The 27,466-nt window shown below is 39.1% G+C and overlaps 1 protein-coding gene across 1 annotated transcript in view; it reads left to right on the top strand.

The window, feature by feature from the left end:
• The window catches only part of LOC122788132 (glycoprotein-N-acetylgalactosamine 3-beta-galactosyltransferase 1-like), a 142,660-nt gene that overhangs the window by 53,331 nt on the left and 61,863 nt on the right, over positions 1–27,466 (top strand). The window contains exon 3 of the mRNA XM_044055074.1: positions 11,940–12,607. Coding sequence (XP_043911009.1) covers positions 11,940–12,607 — 668 coding nt within the window. The remainder of the gene's footprint in view (positions 1–11,939; positions 12,608–27,466) is intronic.

The following is a 27,466-nucleotide window of genomic DNA, read 5'->3' as shown; positions in this document are numbered from 1 at the left end:
TTGTCTTATATTCTGCTCCCAACTCTACTTCCTAGGATTTTATGAATATAGTCCTTTTTTCCTGTCACCTTTTCTATGTCATCTGCTATACAGACTAAGCGTATTCTGATATATCAGTCTTACCACATACTGCTTATTTTCAAGCCTCCTTATCTTCCTCATCATTGAAACCCAAGAACCATCTTAATAACCTATTTCAGATACAGCCTCTAGAAGACTCTACCCTGCTATAGAATATTTCTTATTTATTTACATCTGTTAACCAAGAAAACCAACTGAACATAGCCTATCATGCAACAGAGGACTGGGAAGAAAAGCTGCAGACGATATATTTTATCAAATAATGGAGACGTGACAATAAACAGGGGCAGAATGTAAGAATAATAACAGAAAGGTATCATATGCAAGCTTCTTACAATGAAGAATGAACAGCAGTACAGCAATGTCCAAGGAATAATAAAAAAGAAAAAAATCACGCATGGATATTGACTACAACTACACATTACAGCATTGTATAGCAATAGATTCATAGATATTCCAAGACCACAGAGTCTCATGACTGTTCTAACCTTGTCAGAACCTTCCCTCAAGGCTGCACCTTCTTTCTCCAGGAGGACCATAGTGGTCAGTCCTGGAGTAAATCTGTGGATACCCATCTAGTTTTCTAGTTTATGTTTAAAGGAAGATAGTGAGACACATTATCTAACAAGCAGGGGAAGTTTATTCAAGAGGTTTTAGGAGGTGCTGCGTTATGAACCTGTCCCTTCGCCATGTTTTATTTATCTGTTGGTGAAAATTTAGAATCTTGGTTCTAGTATTGGTAGAGATATTTGGATTTGTGGAGAAACAGGAACAGTCCCCTTCAAAGTGTATAGCACACTGAATAAAGGGATAGAGATTCTAGCCTTTCTTGGTAGGTCAGGGATATTAGGCCTGAGTCATACCTCTCAACTGTACAGATTGTTGCAAAATGTCCAGATTTTTGCCTGATATTTTTGGTCTTTTTCTCATAAAATTGTGGTTTTCTAGAAAATCATTGGGAAATCATTGAGGATTCAAGTCAGAATATAAAGAGTGGCATTTGAGTTTTCATAGGTTCATAGATTAGTACTAGGCTGACTGCTCTTGCGAGCCATTTTAAGCCTAGCCAATTATCCCTTGTGAGACTCAAACCCTGCACCTTGTTTGTAAGGCAAACACCTTAACCATTAGGCCACCCTCCCAACCTGGAGTTTTAGGCTTTATACCCTTCAGAAAATCCATGCTAATTCAAATCCTGTTATTTTATCAACTTTCTAAGTTTGTAAGAGCAGTATTTAAAAATTGTCCTTATTTTTGGGCCTTTGTCCCCTCATTATTTATGGCTTTGTCCAGATTTCTTGCTCTAAGAAGTTGAGAGGTATGCCTGTGATCTTTTTGATTAGGAACTTTTGGGAGCTTTCATATTGCTTGATATGTCAAGTGAGATACATCCCAATAGAGGCGTTATGCTTGGAAATTGACCTGATTAACGATGAGAGTGATTACCTCTTTAGACCTTCATGATATTCCTTTGGCAATCTGAATGAGTAATGAATACAATAATATCTTCACAGCGTATAATGAGGTAACAAAATTTCAAGTAAAATGTATATATAAATACACACACACACACACACACACACACACACACACACACACACACACACACACACACACACACACACATATATATAGCTGTACTTCATTATATCATTACATCGAATGGAGTACAAGGTTGACAGTAGGTTGCTTGACACCATTTGCATTTAGTCAACAAGAGGAGTTGGTCGATGTGTGCAGGAGATCGAGGATCCCCAGGTAGGGGAATATTCCCTTATGCCCTTTCCCTGGGGATTGTGTGATCTCGGTGTTGGTATATATAATTAGCAGAGGTGTGGTGGGTGCAGGGTGGCTTTCCCACTTGCAGAAACACTTTTTTTCATTTAGCCTACTCTGGAGTAATCCTCGAAGCATTTTCAGTATGTGTCAACGTTCTGAATTTCAATGTTTTGATGCTGACCAACTTGCTGTCAACATTGCACTCTATTCGATATAAATATATATATATATATATATATATATATATATATATATATATATATATATATATATATGTATATATATATATATATCATACAGCTCCCTATCAGAATTTCAAGAAACAACAAACAAAAGTATGACTTTTCATCTAAGCGAACCTATAATGTGACCAAAGCAATTTGTGACTGCATTGAGAAAATGTCCATCTCATTCCCTCCAGTACAACTCTTTTGAGTGTGTACCTTTAACTCCTAGTGGTTGTGGCCTGAGCCTTTAAAAATTAAGTTATCACCTTACAATTCTAACAGATACTCATTGACAGAGGTCAGATATTAATTCAGTTGTGTTTGCCATAACGTATGCTTCGAGATAAAATATTCTGATACTTTGTATGTAGCATGATTTTGGAATTATTAATGCAAGTATGAACAAGTAACATTTGACACCTAGAGGAGCAATAGGAGGTAACTGCAGATGCACCTGGAGGCAACACTCGGATGTAATGAGATAAACAAGTAAGTTACTGTAAACAAAATTTTCTATAGGGGAGTTGCGCCACCCTGCACTTCCAGATATTAGAGTTGCTCCCTAACTCTCCATGCTAATTATATATATATATATATATATATATATATATATATATATATATATATATATATATATACACACACACACACATATATACTAATTCTGAGGCCCTACTTTATCAGAGTGATAACAATAGTTGGTGCCATGGTGCAGTTTTGCTTACAGTGTGCAAAGCGCAAATGACCTCCACCAGCAGGCTGGACTGGAAGCAACTGATAGCCCCTGCCCACAAACAGGAATTCCAGATTGCACTGTCAAACCAGTTCACAGCATTGGCCTGAAAGGAGGATATGGGTCAGGCAGAAAAGCAGATATCAAACTCCATCGTGGAATGCACTAAATCACCATGCCCACCCATCCACCATTGAACACAGCACTGGATATCTGATGAGTGCCTGTATCTCATAGCCCAGAAGAAGCAGGCAAATCTGGTCAACTATGAATGATACTGGCAGCTCAGCTGAGAAGTTTGCCAGATGCTGAAAGCAGGAAGAGAAGCGTATTAGAGCCATGTGGCAGCCAACTTGAGGAGGCGGCATCCAGACACAAGTATCACACCCTGTACAGCACTCTCAAATGATTGAGTGTGAAGACCAAATCCACCAGCAACAACATCAAAAAAGTGGACGGGACAGTCGTACATGCACCTTGTGAATGCCTGAAATGTTGGAGGGAATTTTTACAGCCATGAGTCACCTCATGGACCGATGGTCGATCTGCCATCCATCGATTTGCCTGAGCTCACAATGACTGATACAAAGCTAACATTCAAAGAGATGAAATCAGCTATCAGAACACTGAGAAATGGCAAGGCACCAGGAGTCGATCAGGTCACTGTGGAGGCAATCAAGGCTGGAGGCAATATCCTGCTCCACCGACTCCACGCACTGATTGGGCTTCTGTGGGTTACGTAACAAGTACCGTCCACATGGAAGAAGGCCATCATTGTACCCATCCACAAGAACAGGGACAACAAGGAATGCAAGAACTACTGCAGCATCAGCCTGCTCTCCATCATCGGCAAAGTCTTTATGAAAATCTTACAATCCAGGATGCAGAAACACTGTGGGCAAACCAGCAGGGAAGAACGGGCTGGATTCAGACCAAACAGAGGATGCTGCAATCAAACCTTCACCGTCCATCAACTAATGGAGGAAAGAATCTGGTGTGAACAATGTGCAGTTATCGTCTTTATGGATTTCAAGTCTGTATTTGACTCTATCCACTGGTCTGCCCTGTGGAAGACGTTGGAGACCAAGCACGTGCTGAAGAAAATCATCAGACTCCTTCAAACATTGTACAATGGTTCATCCAGCCAGGTGCACATTCGGAATGAACTGTCTGAAGAACTTATCATCCAGACTGGGATCCATCAAGGGGATGTGGTCTCTTCACTGCTGTTTAAATAGTGGTGGACGCCATCATGAGGAGATTATTTGAGGGCAGGAGCAGAGTCCAGTATGACAAAGTCCATTCTATGACTGACCTGGTGTTCACCAATGACAGCACCATTTTCACATACAGTGATGCTAAGACCACAGATATCCTCTATGAAATTGTCCAAATTGCCCAGTTGTATGGCTTATGGATAAATGCTGACAGGACCAACATGATAGCAATAGACAGATCACAAGCCACTATCCACCTTGGGGGGGGGGGGGGTTCAGATCGAACAAATGCAATAATTGAAGTATCTGGGTTCACTGGTCCAGGAGAAGAAGGTGGCATCAACAGCTGAAGTCCATAGCAGGACTGGACAAGCCACTGCAGCATTTGCCTCGCTCAAGTGGTGTCTGTGGAAGTGGATAAACATCTCTATCACCACCAAGATTTGCCTTTTCCAGGCATTGATTATGTCAGTTCTCCTTTATGGATTGGAAACACGAATCCTCCTCAAGCCAGACCTGAATAAGCTTGAGATTTTCTGAATGCGATGCCTGCAGCAAATCTTGGGAATCTCACTTTGTGACTGCATTAGAAGTGAGAGCATCTGAACCAGATGTAATCAGCAGCCACTGATCAATGAACAGATCCAGAACAAAAGGCTGCACTGGTTTGGACACGTGTAGGATGGACACCTACTTCTTGTTATAAAGATTAGTATGGAGAGAGCACCCCATGAACTGGAGAGTTCACAAATCTGTACCAAAGAGAAGTAGACTAAAAGGTTGAAGAGGACCTGAGAAGCCAGCAACTTGACCTACAGGAGGCCAGAAACATTGCCATGGACCAAAGAGCATGGACAGGTGTCATGAAGTAAGTCAGAATCCAGCGGCTCCCACAGCACCATATGGACTATGGAGTCAACCACCTCCGTCAGCTGCCAGCTAGGGACAAAAGAAGAAATTGGTTTAACACAAAATCATGTATTTCCTTTGCTATTGCTAGGTGTAACCTCAGAGTTACTGTATTTCCTGGCATACATTATGGACAGGAAGTGCCCATATCAATAATCTTATGCAGTAAATCCTCAATGCAGAAAGAATGCTGCTGTGCATTACTTCATATATTAAAATGAAAATTCACAGTGTACTTGTACCTTCATCTGCAAATACAGCAAAATTACACACATCAAGAATGTCATATGCATATGTTTAATCAAACTAACCACAGACTTAAAATACGAGCATTCTAAAAGGCAGAGAACTACAAATAGACAAAATAACGCAAAGAATTGTAAAAATGTTATCAAAAGTGTAATTGGATATCAAAAATAGATAAAATATTAACAAAATAACAAATATAACACAGGAGTGATGCACGCTCATTCACTCACTCTATCGCTGGTAAGTTATTTTCTTAATTCAGTGATATAACTTCATCAAACTCTTATTTTCAAACCATAAAAATCAACTTACACATTATAATACATTTCGTAATGCAATGTATCTTATATTTAAAATAACCATGATATAGTTTTGCTATTGCACTGGAAGCTTTCACATAACTTTCATAACAAAGACGACACTTATACTTAACTAATTCACTTTCAACTATTACATTTGAACTTTCCAACTTGATTATTTACCAAAAAATATATTTAAATGATTTGTTAAACACAATTCAAAAGTCTAGAATTCATAAACATGGGACTTATGTGACACATACCCTTATATTAAATACAGACGTAATAAAATTCCATCTAATATTTAATCTAAACATGCACATTTACATATATAGTTTCATAGGTTTATAGGATGATACTAGGCTATTGGCCCAGAGACCCTTATAAGCCTAGCCAAGAATTTCGCCCCTGTTCCCTCAAAGTCAGAGATAGATTTGTTTATGGTGCTGTCAGCTACCATCTGTGTGACTATGACAGACAGCCTTAAAAAGTGATCCCTGTGTGGTAAACAGGATTGAAAACTGGGTCAAGAACAGAATGCATGTTGAATGGCTCAGTGATACCTCCTCATTAAAAATCTGATCCATGGTGTTCCCCGGAGTTCAGTACTAGACCCTCCTTTTTGGCTTTTATTTCTATGACCTAAACATGTAAAACAAGGATCAATGTCCGACTAAGTTCAGTGATGATTGTAAGCTGGGTGTAGTTATTAAATCAACTGATGATACTAATACCCTTCAAACAGAACTAACGTGTTTATTCATTGTGCACCAAAAAAAGGACTCAAACTAAATGCTAAGAATTGCAATATCATCTCCTTCAGAAAACAGCAAAATCCTACTATATATTGCATTAATGACACCCCAGTCTCCAATGAGTCTCTGATCAGACACTTGGGCACCTGGGTCAGTGTTTCAGTCTCCTACAATTACCATATAGCAACTGTAGTCAGGACATCCTTCTGTAACTCACAATTAAAAAGGGCATCTCATAAAAAACTATGGATATTTTAGTTCCGTTGTACCCTGATGTGGTTAGACCCACTGTAGAGTGCAATGCACCCTTTGTCATGTACCTAAACAGACACACGAAAAAAATTGAAAAAACACAGAGGTTCCTAACAAAAAGGAATTTGGGCCTCAAAAAAATTTTATAATCAGGAAAGGTTGAAGTCTCTGTCCCTGTACTCCACGTCATATAGCATCTTGAGGAGAGATCTTGGCCTTGATTTCACTCTCCTTGGGGACCCTAGTGTCTAAGTTGTCCACTTTCTTGATATATCAAGGAATCTAGCCAACACTAGAACAAGCAATCTTAATTTACATCAAATATTGAGCAAACTAAATGAAGACGCAAGTTCAATACTCAGCACCTCCCCTTGCACTGGTCTAGACTCCCTTTACACATCAAGCAGTGCTATTTCCTTATCTACCTTCAGACATATCTTAGACAAACTAATGACTACCATAAAACACATTCTGGGACTTATGGGCCTTGCCCTCCTTAAAAAATTTTGCAGAACTTGAAGGTGGTTGGTTATTGGCAAGGCAGACAAAGCCTCTGGTTAATTAGCTTAATTAGCTTTGTATTTCCAACTCATACAGTAAAAATAGGGGAATCCACCTCCAACAGCAGATCTGTAACCAGTGGTGTTCCACAGGGATCGACTTCTCCAAAGTACAAGCAAAAACTAAAGGTCTGTGGCTGACAAAGTTTGCTGATGACTGCAAACTGGGAGCAGTTATAGAATCTCCAAATGATGTCAACATCCTACAAGAGGGTCTTACACAAACAAATGACTGGTGCCAAAGTCATGGCCTTAAACTCAATGCAAAATGTATTATCATTCCTTTTGGAAAAAGCAATGTTCCTGCTAACTACCACATTGATAGCAATACCTTAAGTATGCATTCAGTGGTGACAGACCTGGGTGCACAGGTTGACAGCAACCTTACCTTTGACCTCCATGTCTCCATAGTGGTAAGAAGGACATTCTATACTGCCCATCTCATAATAAGGGCAATGCCTCCAGAAAAAAAGAAGTTATAACCTCCTTCTTCCCTCATCAGGCCAATAACTGAGTACAATGCCCCGTTTAGTATGTACTTTTCCAAGCACTTGCAGCAATTCAAGAAACCACAAAGGTTCCTCACAAGGAAAATTCAAGGTCTTCAGCATCTGTCCTATGGGGATCATCTGAAATTATTGTCACTCTATTATTCTGTTTCATGCAGACTAGTGAGAGATGATCTCTGCCTTCAATACAAGGCAATCTCTGACCCTACTTTACTGGAAATGCTGCATATCTGTAAGTCAGATGGTACACAGGTTACTTGCTCTAAAAACCATAACCTGGTATATGACATTAATAATACATACTGGAGGAACAGATTTGTCTCCCAGAAGTTACCACGTCTTTGGAACAGACTTCCACTTCATGTCAGAGTACCTCTTTGGCCCTCTTCAAATGCAATCTGGATGGTTGGATGGGTGACCGTAAATTCACCCTGGGGTCTCCACATATGTCTCTCTTGAACAGCGGCAATAGGTGCTGATCATGGAAATAAGGTCAAGAACTTGGCTAGGCTTGTAAAGGCCCCAGGGCCATTAGCCTTGTAACTTCCTATGATCCTATGGTGAGTATAAAAAGCATGCACTATATCTGAAAATATCACCTGTCTCTTGTTTCAGTAACAATGAACTGTTCAAGGTTCTTATGCAAAAGATGAAGCCCCCAGATATGTGCTGAAAATAATTCAATTGTCAGTCATTGTCCATTCACCAGCACATACATATTTTATGTATACCTGTACCTACACACACACACACACACACACACACACACACACACACACACACACACACACACACACACACACACACACTAACTGAAAAAGCATAAATGTTGCTTGAAAATCATCTCTTTCTCTCTAAATGGCTTGGGCTACACTGCCATTGTTTAGCAACAATGGGTTCTTAGAGTAGTAGAAAATATTTGTGCTGGAAGGTAAGCAAAACAAATATAAGACAGAGTGGATTCCAAGAAAAAATGTTGATCCCAAGATTGGAATCAGAGCAAAAACAACACATCCTGATCCATGATCTGATCTCTCATGCCCCAGATGCATGCTCCCAACCTCAGAGCAGTGTACAGTAAAGAAGAAAAGAAGCTAGCAGCATTCGGAAATGCATGTGAGATGACAAGACGCTCAACAACAGGGTAAGAAAATTAAAACTCCTTGCATCACCATAAGACGTACTCAAGACTACAGTTATGTGCACAACAATGCATTAATAACAGCATAAATAAATGACAACAACGCATTTTTCAGTTTTCCGCTGCTTAGAATGTTTGTCTGACTCCAGGTTAAGTTGGTGTTTATATATATATATATATATATATATATATATATATATATATATATATATATATATATATATAAGCATTTGATAAATGTTGACCCCCCCCCCAAGTATAACTAGGTTGATCTAAGGAGGTCACAGAGATTCCAACAAATCCAGATCAACAACTTAAACTTAAACCATAATATTAGCACTTTCATTTTATTCAGAGTTTATGTGTTTTGATATTATGCAAAATGGTCAACGAATTAGCTGCAGCAAACCACTAGCAAACCACTAGGAACACTGTTACAATACTCAAAAAAAAGAAGTTCAGAGTAGTAGAAACGCTCGACCTATTAAACAAGGCAAAAGCCTTTGGGATACACCTCTCCTCAGCCACCAGCAATAGGCTCCAAAACACATCTCATCCCACACCTTTTAATGCACAATAGCACATGACACAGCCAGTTTAGAACACTCAAGATATACCACATGTGAGGTGTTAAGATGTTCAGTAGGAACATCATGTTGAAACTTGAGTTTGGGGGTCATAATAGTTCACTTTTATTCCCAATAATATAGGGACTGATTCCATCAAACATCATTTAATCAGACACAGTGAGTATGGGGAGAGACATATAGATCTGATTTGTTTGTTCCTGGAGGTTGTTCCTATTTGACCAGGTCATGTACTTACAGCATGATGGCATAACAACTATGGGCACATCATGTGCCAATAGCTACGCCAACATGTTCCTGGCCCTTTGGGAGGAGGATAAATTGTTCTCGATGGATGCCTTCAGGAGACATATCCCCTTTTATCATCATTTTGTGGACAATGTTTTTTTCATATGGACTGGGAACATGGATGAATTGAGTACTTTTGTCTTGGATATGAACAGTATGACTAATTATCTAAAGTTCACTATGGCATCCTCCCACAGTAGGATAGAATACCTGGATGTATATGCTGAAAGGGTGGAGAGTGGACTCATCAATACAGGCATCTATAGGAAAAAGTGTCACAGGAACACTCTCCTACACAGGGGTAGTATGCACCCCATTATACATTTAAGAATGTAGTTAAAGGGCAAGGGATGAGGGTTTCCCATCAGAATGCATCTGATATGGGGTTCTGTTCTGAGTTGAGTGTTCTAAAAGAAAGATTCATGAAGCAAGGATACTGTAAAGAGGAGATTCATGAAGGGCTACATGAACTTGATTCACTCAGACAAGGGAGAGCTAGCTCACATTTTTCCAATAGGATGGGACATGATGCAAGGGATGTTCCTGTGACGCATTCCTCTGAGGTTAGGATACCAATGTTCTTCACCACTGACACCAGGATGGTTCATGATATAATTAGCAAGTATTGGGGGGTGTTAACTACTAACCCTGATATTAAGGATATTGTGGGTGATACACCGAAGTTTAGGTTTAAAAATAAGCCCAACTTGAAGAGGATTCTCTGCTAACATTTTGATAGCTATGATTCTGGACATAAGCAGGGTATGGGTACACTTCCCTGTGGACAATGCAGTTTCTGTACACATTTAAACAAGTGGTAGGTTTGTGCACCCTGATACAGGACAGAGCTAAAGTTTTACTGCTTTGGCAGATTGCACCACCTCACATGTGGTATATCTTGTGGTATGTGATACCTGTCAGTCTTTCTATGTTGGGAAGACTGACAGGATGCTTAGAAACAGGATAAGGGAACATTTATATGGTATTTGGGTGAGGTCTTCCACCAATGCTCTAGCTAAGCATGTAATGGCAACAGGGGAAGATCATAATTTTAGATTTATGGTAATAGATATTGTTATACCCCTTGCTAGAGAAGGAGACATAAGAAATTGTACTGAGGGGAGGGAAATGAAATGGATTTTAAGGCTTAGAGCGGATCGAGGTAGAGGCCTCAATGAGAGAGCTTCTTTGAAACCCATCCTGAAGTCTAGGAGATTACATGTTAGCTGAGTTTTCTGCCTCATGCATTCTACTATAGTGATATGAAATTCCTGATGTTTAGGAAGAATGTATGTTAGATGAGTTTATTATTTCACTCATTAATTTGAAATGTTATGAAATGTCTTTTGAATATTTTGCACAAATACACACGTATATATATATATATATATATATATATATATATATATATATATATATATTATTTTTTATAGATTTATGAAGTTGAAAGCTGCTTATCAGTACTAATATATGCGTTTTATCTATTCATTTTATGGTCGCTTCTATATACATATGCATATTTGTTTGTATTTGTATAGCATAGCTGCATTTTTAATAGTGAATGTTGAGTGCTACATTAGAGTGTTGTTGCTTTAATTTTATTAATTGGGTAATTGTTTGAACACTCTGAATGGTTGCTTTTTAGTATATTGGAGAGTGGTGTTACAATATGTGGTTTTATTGATGATCTGAGGAAGCTACAAACGAAAGCGCTTGTTAGTGTACACATTTAAGACTTTTCTTATTTTACAACTGAATTCCTGGCGTTTTTTGATGCTGCATGGTTGTCTTTGCTGCTTGGATCTATTTAGACTTTTTATTAAACTTTATACCTGCAGTGAGGCATTTACTTTGTGGAGTGTTTTGTGTTTTGTCGTTTTATTTTTTTTAAACATTTTAACGTATCTAATCCCAAAAAGAAAGAAAGAATATGATTTCATGAATATTGGTTGTGTGAATCTTAATTAATCATGACTGACTGTACATTTTACTGATTAAACAAAGTCACAGTATTCCTTTCTCTGTTATGCAGCAGACTTAGAGATGATTATATTAAAGATGGAGGAACAGGAGTGAGTCATTGTGGATGGGATGTTGTGAGAGATGTACCCCAGCAGAAAGAAATTAAAATATGTGAGATTTTGCAAGCCTGCGTCACATTGCTCTCACCACAAACAATGTGACAGGCTTGCAAATACATAGTGGTGAAGTTTGTCAGATAGCTGTTCAAATAACTTCTTCTGAAAGGTTTGCATTTCACTGTTTCAATAATGTAGATTATGTACGGACATAAATAAAAATGAATGAAAGTGGTAGCAGTCTGCAACTCTAATCTCTTTCCTTTTTCTAACAGAAGCAAATCGCACTTTAGCTGAAGACTTGTCACACAGAGTTCGAATTTTATGCTGGGTGATGACTGCACCCCAAAATTTAGAGACAAAGGCTAAGTATGTAAAGCTGACTTGGGGAAAGCGCTGCAACATCCTGCTATTCATGAGTTCAGAAAACAACACAGAATTCCCAGCTATAGGTATGAATACTGGTGAAGGCAGAAAGCAGCTGTATAAGAAAACAATGCTGGCCTTTCAGTACGTCCATGCCCACTACTTGGACCAGGCAGACTGGTTCTTCAAAGCAGATGATGATACTTATGTCATTGTTGAGAATTTAAGGCTGTTACTTTCTAAGTATGATCCACAGCAGCCTGTGTACCTTGGTAAACGGTTTCGAATGTACATGAAGCATGGTTATATGAGTGGAGGTGCAGGTTATGTTTTGAGCAAAAAGGCACTACAGATGTATGTGGCAGCTATGAGGAACAATAGGTGCAATCATACAACTTCAACAGAAGATGTGGCACTAGGAAAGTGTATGGATAAACTGGGAATCATTCCAGGAGACTCCCGGGATATTTACAAGCAGGAGACATTCTTTCCTTTTTATCCAGATCACCATCTTATGCCTGGATTCCTGCAGAAGACCTCCTGGTTCTGGCGATTTAACTACTACAAAAATGTGAATGTAAGTCTTTTATACAACAAGAAACTTGTAAGTATGTAGTCAAACGTGATTTTTGAGTTTTTGTATAAAACATTCAAGTAATTCTTCATTAATAAATAACCATGTAGTTTTGTCCCATCTCCCTGTACTCACCTTATGTTCAATTGATCGACACCATATTCAGCATATCTGCTTCACCCCTGCTTCAGATCTTAAAAAGCTTCGAACATCTCAGACAAAAGCACAGAAAAAGCATAATTATGCATCATTCAAAATGCATTCCATATATAGTCTATATACTGTTTGCAGCTTAATATTTGGTAAAACTGAACAAGTATACTGATTTTTTTCATTAGAAGTCCTTTTAACTTTATGTACATTATTTGTTTGTTTATAAGATTTGTTAGATAAATTCAGTGTGCTTATCTTTTTTATTCTATATTTTAATCATGATGCATCAGTCACCATTTTAATTTATATACTGCCAACTGAATTAAAGTAACAACAGCAAATGCTATTAGGATTTCAGGATATGGTAGCTCTTCACATAGCTAATACTTTCTCAGCAATACCTCAGAGCTCCCAATGGGTGGGTATCAGGGGTTCAGGTCTTACTAGCGGGGCAAACCCTACTCTGGTTAAAATAGAAAAACTAATTTCCTCAGGATGGCTCTGACTACTGAAGAAAACAATTTTAAGTACTAAATGATGTAGTATATTTATTGTTTCACCTGAGCAGTCCAAGTAGTGTGTAAATGAGAACAGTAGTCAAACAAATTTCAAGGTTTGAAGACAGGTGACGTTCTGAATAAATGTGTTATTAGAGGCCTGTGTTTGCCAGTTCAGGGTAGTATTTAATCTAGGATTTGTACCAAGTAGCCTAACCTTTTTTTTATGATAAAGTAAATAGCTAGTGTTTGGACCGCAGTCATTGCCTGACAAAGGTTAAACATTGCAAAGTAGGTTACTAACAATTATTGTATCTTCACTACGTCTAAGCAGAAAAAGGAAATGTGCAAAAGTGAATGTTTCACTGAAAGATCTAGAATTACAAGGTTAAGGAAAAGAATAAAGTGAAGGGGACCTGTGACAGCTGTTATTTATATAATTGCAACATTATTACTATACATTTTTTCAACATTCCAAGTGTCACTATGTATAAATTTAGTAAATGAAAATGTGATAGTGGGCAGCAATAATCTACTCTTTAACACCAGGACTTCCTATGAAGAGTGGTCCACTGGCATTCAACTGATGAGATAATTGCTAGAAAAAGAAAGTTATGCACACTTACCATGATGATAGATTTTAAGAAGAAGGTTGTTTTCTGGTTTCTTCTAGGATTTATTCCACCAGTTTTAAGACTGCTCAGGAAAGAAAACTTCCCCAGACTGCCTTCTGTTCCTCTCCTTCCCATCATACAGCATGATGATATCACCTCCCTCCCGTCATATAGCATGATGATATCACCTCCTTCCCATCATACAGCATGATGATATCACCTCCTTCCCGTCATACATCATGAAGATATCACCTCCCTCCCGTCATACAGCATGATGATATCACCTCCTTCCCATCATACAGCATGATGATATCACCTCCCTCCAGTCATACACCATGATGATATCACCTCCTTCCCATCATACAGCATGATGATATCACCTCCTTCCTGTCATACAGCATGATGATATCACCTCCTTCCCATCATACAGCATGATGATAGCACCTCCTTCCCATCATACACCATGATGATAGCACCTTCTTCCCATCATACAGCATGATGATATCACCTCCTTCCCGTCATACAGCATGATGATATCACTTCCTTCCCATCATACAGCATGATGATATCACCTTCTTCCTGTCATACAGCATGATGATATAGGTATATATTAAAACGACGAAAGCTGAAATCCATGAATGTAATTACATCGACACATAAATGTTGATCTACTAAAGCAGTGAAATACGGAAACGTCGAAAATCAGAATGCTGAACGAATTTCCTGAAGCAACAGCGCCATACAGGTAAGTTAAACTTAACTAAACAAACCTAATGTAAAACACTTTTCCAAACGTTTTTGCAGGGGGGCAAGCCCCCCTGCACCCCCCACACCCCCCCTACTTATATATACCAACTCCGTGACTGCACTACAGTGGGAAAAGGATATATTTCCTCATCCCCACGACCACCCTGCTGGCCAAGGAAATTTGTTCGGTGTTCTGACTTTCGACGTTTCAGTAGTTTGCTGTTTTCGTAGATCACCATTTATGTGTCGAAGTAATTGCATTCACAGATTTCAGCTTTCGTGATTTTAATATAGACCCAATGATATCACCTCCTTTCCATCATACAGCATGATGATATCACCTCCTTCCCGTCATACAACATAATGATATCACCTCCTTCCTGTCATACAGCATGATATCACCTCCTTCCCGTCATACAGCATGATGATATCACCTCCTTCCCATCATGCAGCATGATGATATCACCTCCTTCCCATCATACAGCATGATGATATCACCTCCTTCCCGTCATACAGCATGATGATATCACCTCCTTCCCATCATATAGCATGATGATATCACCTCCTTCCCGTCATACAGCATGATGATATCACCTCCTTCCCGTCATACAGCATGATGATATCACCTCCTTTCCGTCATACAGCATGATGATATCACCTCCTTCCCATCATACAGCATGATGATAGCACCTCCTTCCCATCATACAGCATGATGATATCACCTCCTTCCCGTCATACAGCATAATGATATCACCTCCTTCCCATCATACAGCATGATGATATCACCTCCTTCCCATCATACAGCATGATGGTATCACCTCCTTCCCATCATACAGCATGATGATATCACCTCCTTCCCATCATACAGCATGATGATATCACCTCCTTCTGGTTCTCTGCCTAGTAGAAAACTGAGGCCAAATATCCATTTCTGCAGCATAGAGGGATAAAAGCCTGACTAAGACACTGTTGCCCTGCTTTTATATAACATACCAGGCACTGGGGGAGCTGGTGAGGGTGGGGGATGAAAGGCTCACCAATTGCAAGTAGAAGGAGGTGGACAGATCTGCTGCTGCAGTGGCCTCTAGCAAAGGCTGAGGCTAGCTGCAATAGTGTGAAAGTTCATGGTGCACATCAAGCAGTGTACAGTGCTGTAGCTGGAATTCAGTGCATGTGTGGCTGCACAGATGTATCACGGGGCAGTTCTTTTCATCTCCACAATAGCAGCACACATGCCAGACCCATGGAATTGGTTTAAGGCTAAGTAAAAGTAAAAATTCTTCCCTTTCCTCAATGTGACATGAGCATTAGGTAGCTCCCTATCCTCAAGACAATTAGGATTAAGCCTTATATGGAGGTGACCTGGTATGGAGGGCTGAACCTAGACCCCTGCACCACTGGACGAGATTGGTCCTGGTTGTGGGATAGTATGAAATGTGACCTAATTCCCTTCATGGCTGACCAACTGAGCACCTCTCTGTTTGTGACTAGTATGTGCTCAAGACCTATAGGAGAGGACTGATGATTAATATGTGAGGGTAGGAACATATCCAGAATTAAACTGAAACCAGACATCAGAGAAAGAGAAAAGGAAAGAAAAGTGGGGGATGAAGGAAGGGTATGTTACTGAAGAAGGACCTTCTTCTCACAAATCTATTCTTATGATACGTGCCCATAAATTTGATATATGATAAGAAGATGTCCATCTTAGGTGGCATTTAGTACAGAGATTCTGGTTAATTCTTGCAGTTTAATGTCTCCAAGTCTTTTGAGTTTCTAATAACATGATAGGACCCCATTCCTAAGTCAGGGTACAATTATAGTTTATAAAATCAGTATTATTTCAGTCTTTGATATTAGTCAAGAATACTCTTCTCAGCACCTACAATGTGCCCAGAATTACCTCCTTCTACAATTCATACAGGGTTAAGCATATCGGTAGCATATCTGGGTATGACTGTAAATTCTTTTTATTAGACATATTGTTCCTATTACTATTGGAACAATCTGAGTATCTTTCTTCTACAATGCTCTTGTTTCTGCCTGCATATCCTGAGAATTTATGATTTTGTGTCTCTCCATATGTAAGACACTGTAATCACTAAGTGTAGCATTTCCAATGATCAATGTTACTTTTGCCTTTTTTCATGGACTACTATGTCTGGTTTTCTTGTGTCCATTTTTTTGAAATGTTAGTAATACGTGATCTCAAGTGATATAAACATCATTATTTCCTATAATGCTTTTGCTTCATGTTTCCAATGCTTCTGAACTACTTCTATATTGTAATGTTTGCACAATTCCCAGTGCAACAGTCTTGCCACATTACCAACATGCATGGTAGTCCACTATCCTGGGCCACCATTATTAAATTTTTATCTATCTTTTGGTTTCAGTTTAGATCTTCTTAACAATTCCAGCATCAAATCATGGGCAACATGAGGTTTTTCCAGGATATCTCTGTACTTGTCACTATATTTATGACTTTTCCACATTTTCTTTCTTCTCAACTGTTGTCTCCTTATATTCTTTAATTTTTAGCACATTCAACTGCTGTGTGATTTTTGTCTACTTCTGATTTGACTGCCATTCGCACTTAACACCAAAAGTTTTCTGCTAAACTAAGCAAAGATGTCATAAGTTCATAGGTCTATAGGAAGTTACTAGGCTAATGGCCCTAGGGCCTTTACAAGCCTAGCTGTGTAAAAACCCAAGTGCCCTTATTGACCATATTTAAATGGTCATTGTTAGCAGAGTGGTTTTGTGATTAGCATCAACTGCCTCTGTCCATAAAGGACATAAGTGGCACCCCCAGATGAATTTATGGTCACCCATCCAGTTGTCAAGGTTGCACTTGAACAGGGTCATTGAGAAGCTCTGTTCACATGGAATGGGAGCTTATTCCAAAGGAGCGGTAATCTCTGGAAGAGATATCTGTCTCTCCAGCATGTTCTGTTAATGTCACAGGCTAGGTTGAGATCCCTGGATCACATTATGTCTCAGTTGATTTGTAGATGTGCAGCAATTCCATTAGGGCAGGGTCCGAGACTGCTCTGTAGGCCAGGAGTAGGTCGCCTCTCAGCAGCCTGTATGATACAGAGTACAGTGACAGAACTTTCAGTCTTTCCATGTAAGTCATGTTTTGGAAGCTGTGGATTCTCTTGGTAAGAAACCTCTGTGGTCTGTCCAGTTGCTGCAGGTGTCTTGTGAGGTACATAGAGAAGGGAACATTGTACTCAATTAGTGGTCTGATAGGTTTCCAGTACTGTGGAGCTATAACCTCACTGGTCTTGGATACAGTGCCCTTATTTATGAGATACACAATGTAGAATGCTTTTCTATACATGGACACATGGTGATCGAAGTTTAGATTGCTATCAACCTGTATTTCCAAGTCTTGCACCACTGGCTTAGATGAGTGCTTCCTATATCATAAGTAGCAGGGGCTACTTCCTTGCCAAAGGGAATAATGAGGCATTTTTTGCATTAAATTTTAGTTTGTGAGATTGGCACCAATCATTTGTCTGTGTCAGCTCTTTCTGTAATATGTTAACATCATTGGGGAACTCTATGATTGCACCCAGTTTACAGTCATCTCCAAACTTGGTAAGCCACAGGCCATCTACCTTCACCTCCACTTTAGAGAAATAGATTCCAGACAGTAGAGAGATCAGCAGAGATCCTTGCAGTACCCCACTGGTAACTGGTCTACTGGTGGAGGTGGACTCCCCAACTTTGACAGTGTGTGTTATGTCGGTGAACCAGTTGGCTACCCATCTATTAATGTATGGGTTAATCCCCATCTGGGAGAGTTTCTCTATCACATCTGAATGGGGGATTGTGTCAAAAGCCTTGGCTAAATCTAGATAGATGGTATATACTGTTTTGCTCTCATCCAGAGCTTTGGTGACATTTTCAGCTTTATTAAGCAAGCTCTACCCTTGACGAAGCCACACTGGGTCAGATCAAGAGTTTGGAGGTCATCTATGTCCTTGTGGATAAGCTCCATTATGATTCTTTCCATGGTCTTGCAGATAAGGCTGGTTATGCTTATGGGTCAATAGTTCCCAGGGTCAGTTGATGGACCCCTTTTATACAAGGGGATTACTGTGGCTGTTCTCCACTCTGCTGGGACAAAGCCAGTTCTCAGGCTTTGGTTAGAGTGCTGAGTGGTTCTGCTAGGTCTTGTTTTAGATTTTTTAGTAAGCCACCTGGGATGTTATCTGGTCCTATAGAGGCTATGTTTTTGGTCTTGTAGAGTGCTTGTGTGATCTGTATTTTGGAGATACTCAGTAGAGAACTGGTGTTGGAAATGCTTTGGGGGTATGTCAGGTGGGGACAGGAAGGTGAAGTTATTGCCAAATCTGTTGGTTAGCTGGTTGGCAGTTTCCACAGGTTCAGTGTGAGTGGCACCGGCCACTATAAGGTCTGCACACAGCAGGGCATTCCATCTTGGGTTTCGGATGTAGCTAAAGAATGCCTTATGAATGACTTTAGCTACAGATGTTAACTTGGACTTATAGCTAGCCTTAGAGGACTTAACAAGATATCTCATTTGTTTGTTCAAGCTATGGAGGGTATTCTTCCTCTGTTGAGTTAGTTCCCTACTGCTCTTAGATATCAGTTTATTTATTTTGTTGTATGACTTATTTATACTTACAGTCCATCAGAGTGGCTTGTTTTTTCAGGAGGACCTGGTTTTGTTCTTGTTAGGTATAGCTGAGTCAATGCATTTGTTTAAGTGGCTATATAGGACAGTTGTGTATTCCTCTGCATAGAAGACATTGTTGTCTATGTTGTCAGGGGCTTTAAAACTTTTTATACTATTGCTCAGTAGGCAATACTTTGCTTTGGAAAAATTTTTCATTTTTTTTTACTACTGTAGGTGTGTCAGTGTTGATCTTTACTTCATATGAGACAAATTTATGGTCTGACCTTACCAGGGAGGGCAACACACGGGGTAGTGCAGTGACCCCCCCACACACACATTGGTGAGTACTAGGTCCAGGACATTTGAGCCCCTTGTAGCGATGCAAACCAACTGTTCCAGGGCATTTAAATTAACAAAGTCCATGAGTTTTTGTAGTGCAGGGGTTCTAATTGGTTGTGTTACAATTGTGTGAGTTAGAGAGACTTGGTTGTAAAGAATAATGTTGGGAAGCTCAAGCCAGTCTAGTATCCTTAAAGCTGTACAATGATGTGTTCTATATGGGCAGTCAGATGCAAACTTAGCAATTTTATTATAACATGCTTCTAGCTTAGATAAGTCAGTTTTCCTTAGATTAGTTAAAATTGGAGAGGCATACAGTAGAGTGGGAGCAGATGGGTTTGTGCTAATGTAATTTTGGACATTGTGGTCAGGAACCTTTTGTGCCTATATAGACTTCCAAGTTTCTTATGGACTTTTTTATCTGTATTGTGGCATCATCCTCAGTGAAGGTAGAATGCTGCTTAGAGCTAGGGACATACCTGCCTGGGACATAATGAATTATTTTAAGTTTTTGTTGTAATTTATAGAAAAGTAAGGTTTTGTTTGGTTTGGTTTGTTAAGTCTTATGTATTATCAGTATCAAATATTGTTCTTGAGTGAACTCTAGTGACAAGTCTTTTTATGGGCTGATGTTAGTCCGGGTTTAAATGAAACCATTTCAGTAAAACGTTTGTTAAAATACACGTCTTTAAATATAGTTGATATTTGATACTGTCTATTTTTATTTGTATCATGTTGTCTATGAATGTATAATTAATTTTAAAATGATGAATGAATAATTTAGAGTCAATAGTTTCCCATTTACATGATTTTGATTGGTAGAGTGATTAATGACATCACATTTTAATTGGTATAAATTGATGTAAAGTATATGATGATTTATTCTGAGGAAGTTCTAAAAGTAAAAGAATGAAAGCGCTTAAGTATGTCTTTGTGAGGTTTCTGGTTTCCAACTGGTGGTTTTGGGCTGCATTTTTTGTGATTAATAATATCTTCAGTAATTAGCTGAGGGTTACAAGATCCAGCAATGGTAGTTTGGTATATTGCAGAACGGTAGCACTGGCAAAGCAAAAACAGACAATGAGTAACACTCGGCTCAGTACATCATGGCAAGAAATTACATAAGATATAGGCAAAGGCGCCACACCACCTAGACAGTATTTATATAGCAGTAATGACTGAGGTTACAGGCACCTGTGCCACAAAACCTAGTGTGGCATTTTGACAGCATTCTGGTAGTGCTACCTCTGAACTCTATGTTCAACAGAAACACTGTGGACAGCAGTCCAGCATTACATTACATCTCTGTCACAGCAAGCACAACTTTGATGAAAGGAAAAACTACAGTAAGCCTTTATTAAACTATACAAAGGTGCTTTGTGTAAAACAAACATTATGGCAAACGAATGTGTATGTCTTGTCATATGGTATTAATGCATCTAGAGGTTGAAGTGGTTCAAGACCAGAGCTGAAATTTTTGTATGCCTTTCGGACAAGCTGACTCTTTATTTTTGGCTTTAGCATTTATAGTATTTGTCAAGTCAGCCCATTGCTTCTGTATTCGATTGGTGCTTTGAAATAGGACTTTGTTTACTATTAATTCTGTCTGTGGGGAAAAATCAAATTCTAATATAGAGAAAGCCCTAGGTATTTCTGAGATGTTGTAATTGGCAGAGGTGAACCGCAAGGCTCAGTAATGATGATATTGGCTGTTTTACTAAGGTGTTCTACACACAGGCACCTGTGTACAACCACATTCAGTGTAGCCCTTAACTCAATAATGGTGCACATCTCTTATAAAGGAGAGCTAAGTCAGAACAAGATCCCAGTATTAAAACATATACAAACCACAAATGCTCTGCAGTCATGACTAATGAGGCAGATGTGTCTAAGAAACACCCCTGGCAATGACTGAGGAACAGTGTGGAAACCATTGTGTCACTAATTCCAGCATGTACAACATGAAGAAACTGATGTCATTGTATAGACAGCCAGTATTTAAAAGTAGTTACTCTCCTACTGGTATAGACTGAAGGTTGTTTTAATGCCAATGTGCTTGCACTGGATGATATATGATGTATACATGAGAAGGCTATTAACATGTTAGGATGTTTATATGATAATTTGGAACTTTACAATCAAAATCTGACAGGTCTTGAAATACTGCAACCACAAGATGTATTAATACCATATAACAAGATTTTTTCTTTTGAACAAGAAACATCTTTATTGAATTTTGACCTATGACATAGGCAATCATGCATTTACATAAACAAACCATATTGACCTATTTTCAGTTGCAAACATTATACATCACATATAATCTACTATAAAGTCATTGTCATTCGAACATTACATAGCTCATCCAATTCATGCCTTCCCTTAAACCTCATTCATCCTCCAAAATGTCATTCTGTATATGTTGTTTCTACAATTCCCATTTTTACTATTTAATTTGCTTCTACCCTTTTCTAAAGATCCCACTTCCAGTTGTTTTATCTCTGTTACTATATTCACTACTTCTAGTACAGCTGGTTTAGACTTTGATTTCCATTTTCTAGCAATTGCTTTTTCTGTCAGCCACTAGATTTAAACTCAGCAAGGCCTTAGTAGGTCTAGGCAATTCCGACTACATATCACAGCTCAAAAAAATAATTTCCTTAGTTACACCTATTTGCTCACCTAGTATTTCTGATAGAGTAGTCTGCAGAAAATTTTTAAAGTCTGCCAACTCATTGCACTCCCAAAAATATGTTCCCAGTTATCTCTTTATTTCCCATCATGCCTCCAACATTTGCAATCTACATGAGGAAAAACTCTTAGGAGTCTGCTTGGGGTATAAAACTACATATTTAAACACTTCCAAGCAAAAATCCTAAATCTTTTAGACTTTGTTGCATATTTGTGAGCCATACATATATCCTCCCATTCTGAGCATCTTGTCTCAGGCTGATACTTACTGGACCAGGGTCTATATTAGCATGTCAACAGGGCAGAACAATGAACACCCTTATGTCGACACATATTGAATGAAATGCCTAAATCTCGAATGGCCAGAGCAGCGATTTTTTTTTTCCCAGGGAAAAAAATCACTGGGCCAACAACAAAAAAAAAAAATAAACAAACCGATAGACAAAATAAAGTGGAGGGCTTCGTCCCCCACACCCCCTCTGCTTAAATATACAGACTCCAAGATCGCACTGCAGTGGAGGAAATGGCAAACTCCCGACAATGACCCAGCAATTTTTTTCCCTGAGGAAAAAAAAAATCACTGTTCTGGCTGTTCCAGATTTAGGCATTTAGTTTAATATGTGTCAACATAAGGGCATTCACTGTTCTGCCCTGTCGGCATGCTAATATAGACCCACTGGACCCCCTTGGAAGGACACTAACTATTTAGCCAGTCGTTAATGCCAGTTTGTCTTTTTTTTTTGTATCTAGGCATCATTCTTGGTAAAGGAAGAATTATGCTGAGGACCAGTGTCTTGCCTGCATTTGTGATATGCATGGAATAATATGACATGTCTCTCAGCGGGTTTTCTTCAGAAGCTCAAAATACTGAAATGTCGAATTTCAGTATTTTGAGCCCAAGAAGCCGAATGTACATAATAGCAAAAGTTTAGAAGTGCAAAATTCAAACCCTCGAATACCGGAGGCTTTGAATTTTGCGCTTCTAAAGTTCCGCTATGGTCATGTATTCAGGTAAGTGTGTATGTGTGTGTTAAGGGATTTGGGTAGGGGCTGTGGTGTGTGTCAGTGTGTTTTGTTGCTGTGTTGTGTGTGTGCGAAGAAAAAGCTTGAGTGGTGGTGTTTTGTGTGTGTTTGTATGTAGTGCGAACTCGGACTGAGAATATTTAAGTAGGGGGGTGTGGGGGGTGCCGGGGGGCTTGCCCCCCTGCTTTCATGTAGTACAGTGATTGTGTGTGTTTGTGTGGTGGATGGTGTGTGTGTGTGTTTGTGTGTTTGTGTGTGTGTGTGTGTGTGTGTGTGTGCGTGTGTGTGTGTGTGTGTGTGTGTGTGTGTGTGTGTGTGTGTGTGTGTGTTTGTGTGTGTGTGTGTGTGTGTGTGTGTGTGTGTGTGTGTGTGTGTGTGTGTGTGTGTGTGTGTGTGTGTGTGTGTGTGTGTGTATAGTAAAACCGTGAAATTCAAAACTTCCGGTATTTGAGGTTTTGAATTTCGCGGCTTTTACTTTTCATTGTTTTGTGGATTTGACTTCTTGGGCTCAAGATACTGAAATTCGAGATTTCAGTATTTCGAGCTTCTGAAGTGAATCCCTCTCAGCATATCCCTCAGGGTTTTGCATCCTACGTCATTCATCCCCATGTGGACTACTACTTTGTTGTAGTCATATATTTTGGGTTATAGGATCTTAAGGGCCCATGGGGTAGCAGAGATCTTGACACCAGAAAGACAGTTCACCATCACATTTTCTTTATCCAGCACAGCAAGTGAAGAATTGTTGTAACTTACTTTTTACATAGTAGTCTGGCGTAATGGAATTTAAAATTATTTGACAACTCCTTGTTGATGGTGTACCTGAAGCTGATGTAGTGCATGTAGCTACTTGTAGAGTTATATTTTCACTAAGACCTTGTCTTCATGGGTCTAGGAGGCTTTGGCAAGAATTTTTAAATCCTCAGTTTAAGATATTTTAGTGTAGCATGGTGTAGAATGTGGTAGGGTTGGTGGTGTTGCTCAAAGTCCATGTTTTTTGTGAGAGTGAGGCCTCCATATTGGTTAAATATTTATCTCCCTCAAAATTAAAATTCTTAGTGTTGAGTAAGAGGTCATTTCTGTGGACATAAGTCAGTAACTACACTGCCTGATATGAGGCTGGCCCTATAAGGGAACAAACAGGTTGACCTTCCATTTTAGTTCAAAGATTTGGAAAACACAATTAAAATTTTATAGGATGCTATTTGTAGGTAAAAAAGATATATTATCAAGGAATGTAATTATGCAGGTTTTCTTATGAAGAGGTGTTCTGCTTACAGAGAGTAAGTATATGTTATTAAATGGGGTACTTAAGGTTAGTTGGCAGGGGTGCACTCCCTAAAGCAGATCAACTATATGTAACAAATTAGGTAGTTAAGGTTAAGTATGCACTGTAATTAATGGGCAGTGTAGAGCAACTGCTGGGTAGTAACTGCAACTGTGAGCAATATAGAGCACCCATGGGCTGCTTAAAGCAATGTATAGCAGAAAAGGGCTGTTAGAGGCCACTAGGTGGACAGGTAATGCACAGCGCAGCACTGTTGGGGGTGTCAGAGCAACAGCCACGTACTGATGTGTTTTATGTTTGTTTTCCACATTTTCCCTCTTCCCTGCATCTTACACAGCACAACAGCTATGACTCTGCAGTTTCTAACATTCGGAAATGTCAGGCTACTGGGACCTACTGATCTTCTAGTAGCAGCATTCAGACACTCAAATAGTGAGTGACACACAGTGTTTTCCCAAACATTTCACTTATAATGGCCAAGTCTCTGAACAACTAAAAAGAACACTGTTTTCACAAAATTATCTCACTTTTTTCCTTGGATTGATTTATGCCAAACTATATCTTCGAAAATCTATCCAAGTTGTACACGTGCATTGTTGCTATGCTTTCCTTTTCCATTGTACATCCTCTGTTTTTAAGCACTATTTGCTTCAGGTCATGTTTATTGAAAAGAGTCCTTGGACCACTCTACCTATCTAGTCAACAAATGACTAAGCAAGTGAATAAATAAATGCAATATTACACAAAATGACAACACGTTGTCAGTTTGCATGCTGTGATCAGGTTTCTTTTTTTCAAACTACACATAGAAGCTTTCTTCAGAAATAAATCCTGTCTGTAACATGGACATATTGTCAGTGTGTATCAGAGGAGTACAATGAGGAAGGGAAACTCTACTGCTAAGGTTGTGGGCCAGACACGTTGGGAATTGGCTGGCAAATATCACTCATCCCTACAAGTCTGTGCTGGGGTGTCATGTAGCATAGTGCCCCCAAGTGACTTCTGTGGGATCTGTGGAGCTGCAGTTTGGGGACAGTCTTGGGGGAGGATCTTCTCCTGTCTGGATTGGAGAAGGAAATGCTACCTTCTTATAAAAAGAGAGGGCCAAAGAAAGGAAGCCACATATTTTGGCTTTTCTTGCAGATCAATGGAGAATCATGGATAGACACACAAAGCCTGTGGCCTGAAGAGAGAAACAGAGAGTAAGAGAGAGAGAAAGGTAGACTGAGCAGCACAGATATTTGCCTATCAGGAAAAGGGAGTTGTGTAACCAGAATCTGAAACTCTTACAGAATCTTGGCAAGAAAACTTGACTGGAAGAAAACGTACAGTATCTAGAACTTGCTTGAGGGTTACTAAACAGGGATAAAAGGAACTTGCCTGTGAAATAACACATAACACACATACAATCATGTAGCTGTACACAGGGAAACACAGAGCCTCATTGGTGGATGAAGCTGACCAGCTAGACTTAAGCTGGAGACTTAAACTAGAGAACAAAGACTGAGAACTGTAAGCTGTTGTTGTCTTTCTGAGAAACTTTTGACCAGACATAACCTAAAGCAGAACCATGTTTGCTTTTCTTTTCAAAGCTGACTTAATGTTGACAATCCAACTGTAAAGTGCTGTTTAATTAAAGAATATACTTCAGCTCCAGTGTTTGTTAAACATATATTAAACACTACATATATATATATATATATATATATATATATATATATATGTGTGTGTGTGTGTGTGTGTATGTGTGTGTGTGTGTGTGTGTGTGTGTGTGTGTGTGTGTGTGTGTGTGTGTGTGTGTGTGCGCACGCGATATATATGTAATATATAGGTATAGATACATAGTTACATAAACAGGGGATGTGTGTATATATATGTGTTCATGTATATATATATATATATATATATATATATATATATATATATATGTTGTTATTGATATATTGTGACATCTTGTCCATGGAAATATATTGGTATGCATAAATATACATGTATACACATTGTGACATCTTGATATTTTTTTCTTTTTTGACATATTGATATTCTGTATATGAAAAATGTGGAGTATATCTAGAAATGTGTGCAAATTATAACTTGTTTCTTTAAAATTCTCAGAAACAATTAGTGGTTAATTGAGTATATCAGCTAGAGTAATGGAAAACTAACTGCTTGCCAGTGCTGTTTAAAAGGCTATAGCCTGAACACAGGAAAATGTTAGTTCCGCAAGTGAGGCGATCATTGTGGGTTAGAGCAGGGACTCTGCCTGAAGGTTCTTGTTGCTTTGAAGTTGAATGATCCATATGAGGTCTGTGTTAGATGTGTCTGAAGCAAGATCTGTTGAAGAGTTTGTGTAGTGCTGGAATGAATGTCTAGCCAAAGCCTGCAGCTGTAAACTGCAGTTTATACACAGGTCAGGGTGGGGCAGTCTACAGATGGAATACAACTGGTAAAGTTATCTCTTGTTGTTTTTCTTTCTGCTTTTCCCGGTTAGTGGTCGCCACAGCAAAACTCTGGTCCGCTAATGATTGGCAGTAGATTTTTACGGTGCCGAGGTGCCAGCTCGACACCCAACCTTCAACGAAGGCACGCCCATTCACGCATGTCTTTCGAACGCTACTTGACCGCGGGGAGGACATGCAGACTCCACACAGAAGGCGCTCCAGCCGAGAATCGAACGGGAGAACCAGTTGGTAAAGTTATCTCTAAAGACTAAAAACTGGATTCAGAGTACTGTATAAATAATGCAAATATGTCCAGGAGTAAGACAGACTTGGCTATTTTCAATTATTCTGTAAAACTAAACCTGCATTTTTATGTACTTAATTCCAGTGTGTTAAAACAGATGTGGTGTGTGTGTCT

The sequence above is a fragment of the Protopterus annectens genome, chromosome 13.part0 (genome assembly GCF_019279795.1).
Source record: "Protopterus annectens isolate FY-2018-M chromosome 13.part0, PAN1.0, whole genome shotgun sequence".
In the NCBI taxonomy this organism is placed as follows: Eukaryota; Metazoa; Chordata; order Ceratodontiformes; family Protopteridae; genus Protopterus; species Protopterus annectens.
Note: the sequence above shows the minus strand (reverse complement) of the source record. Positions and strands in the feature narration are given on the sequence as shown.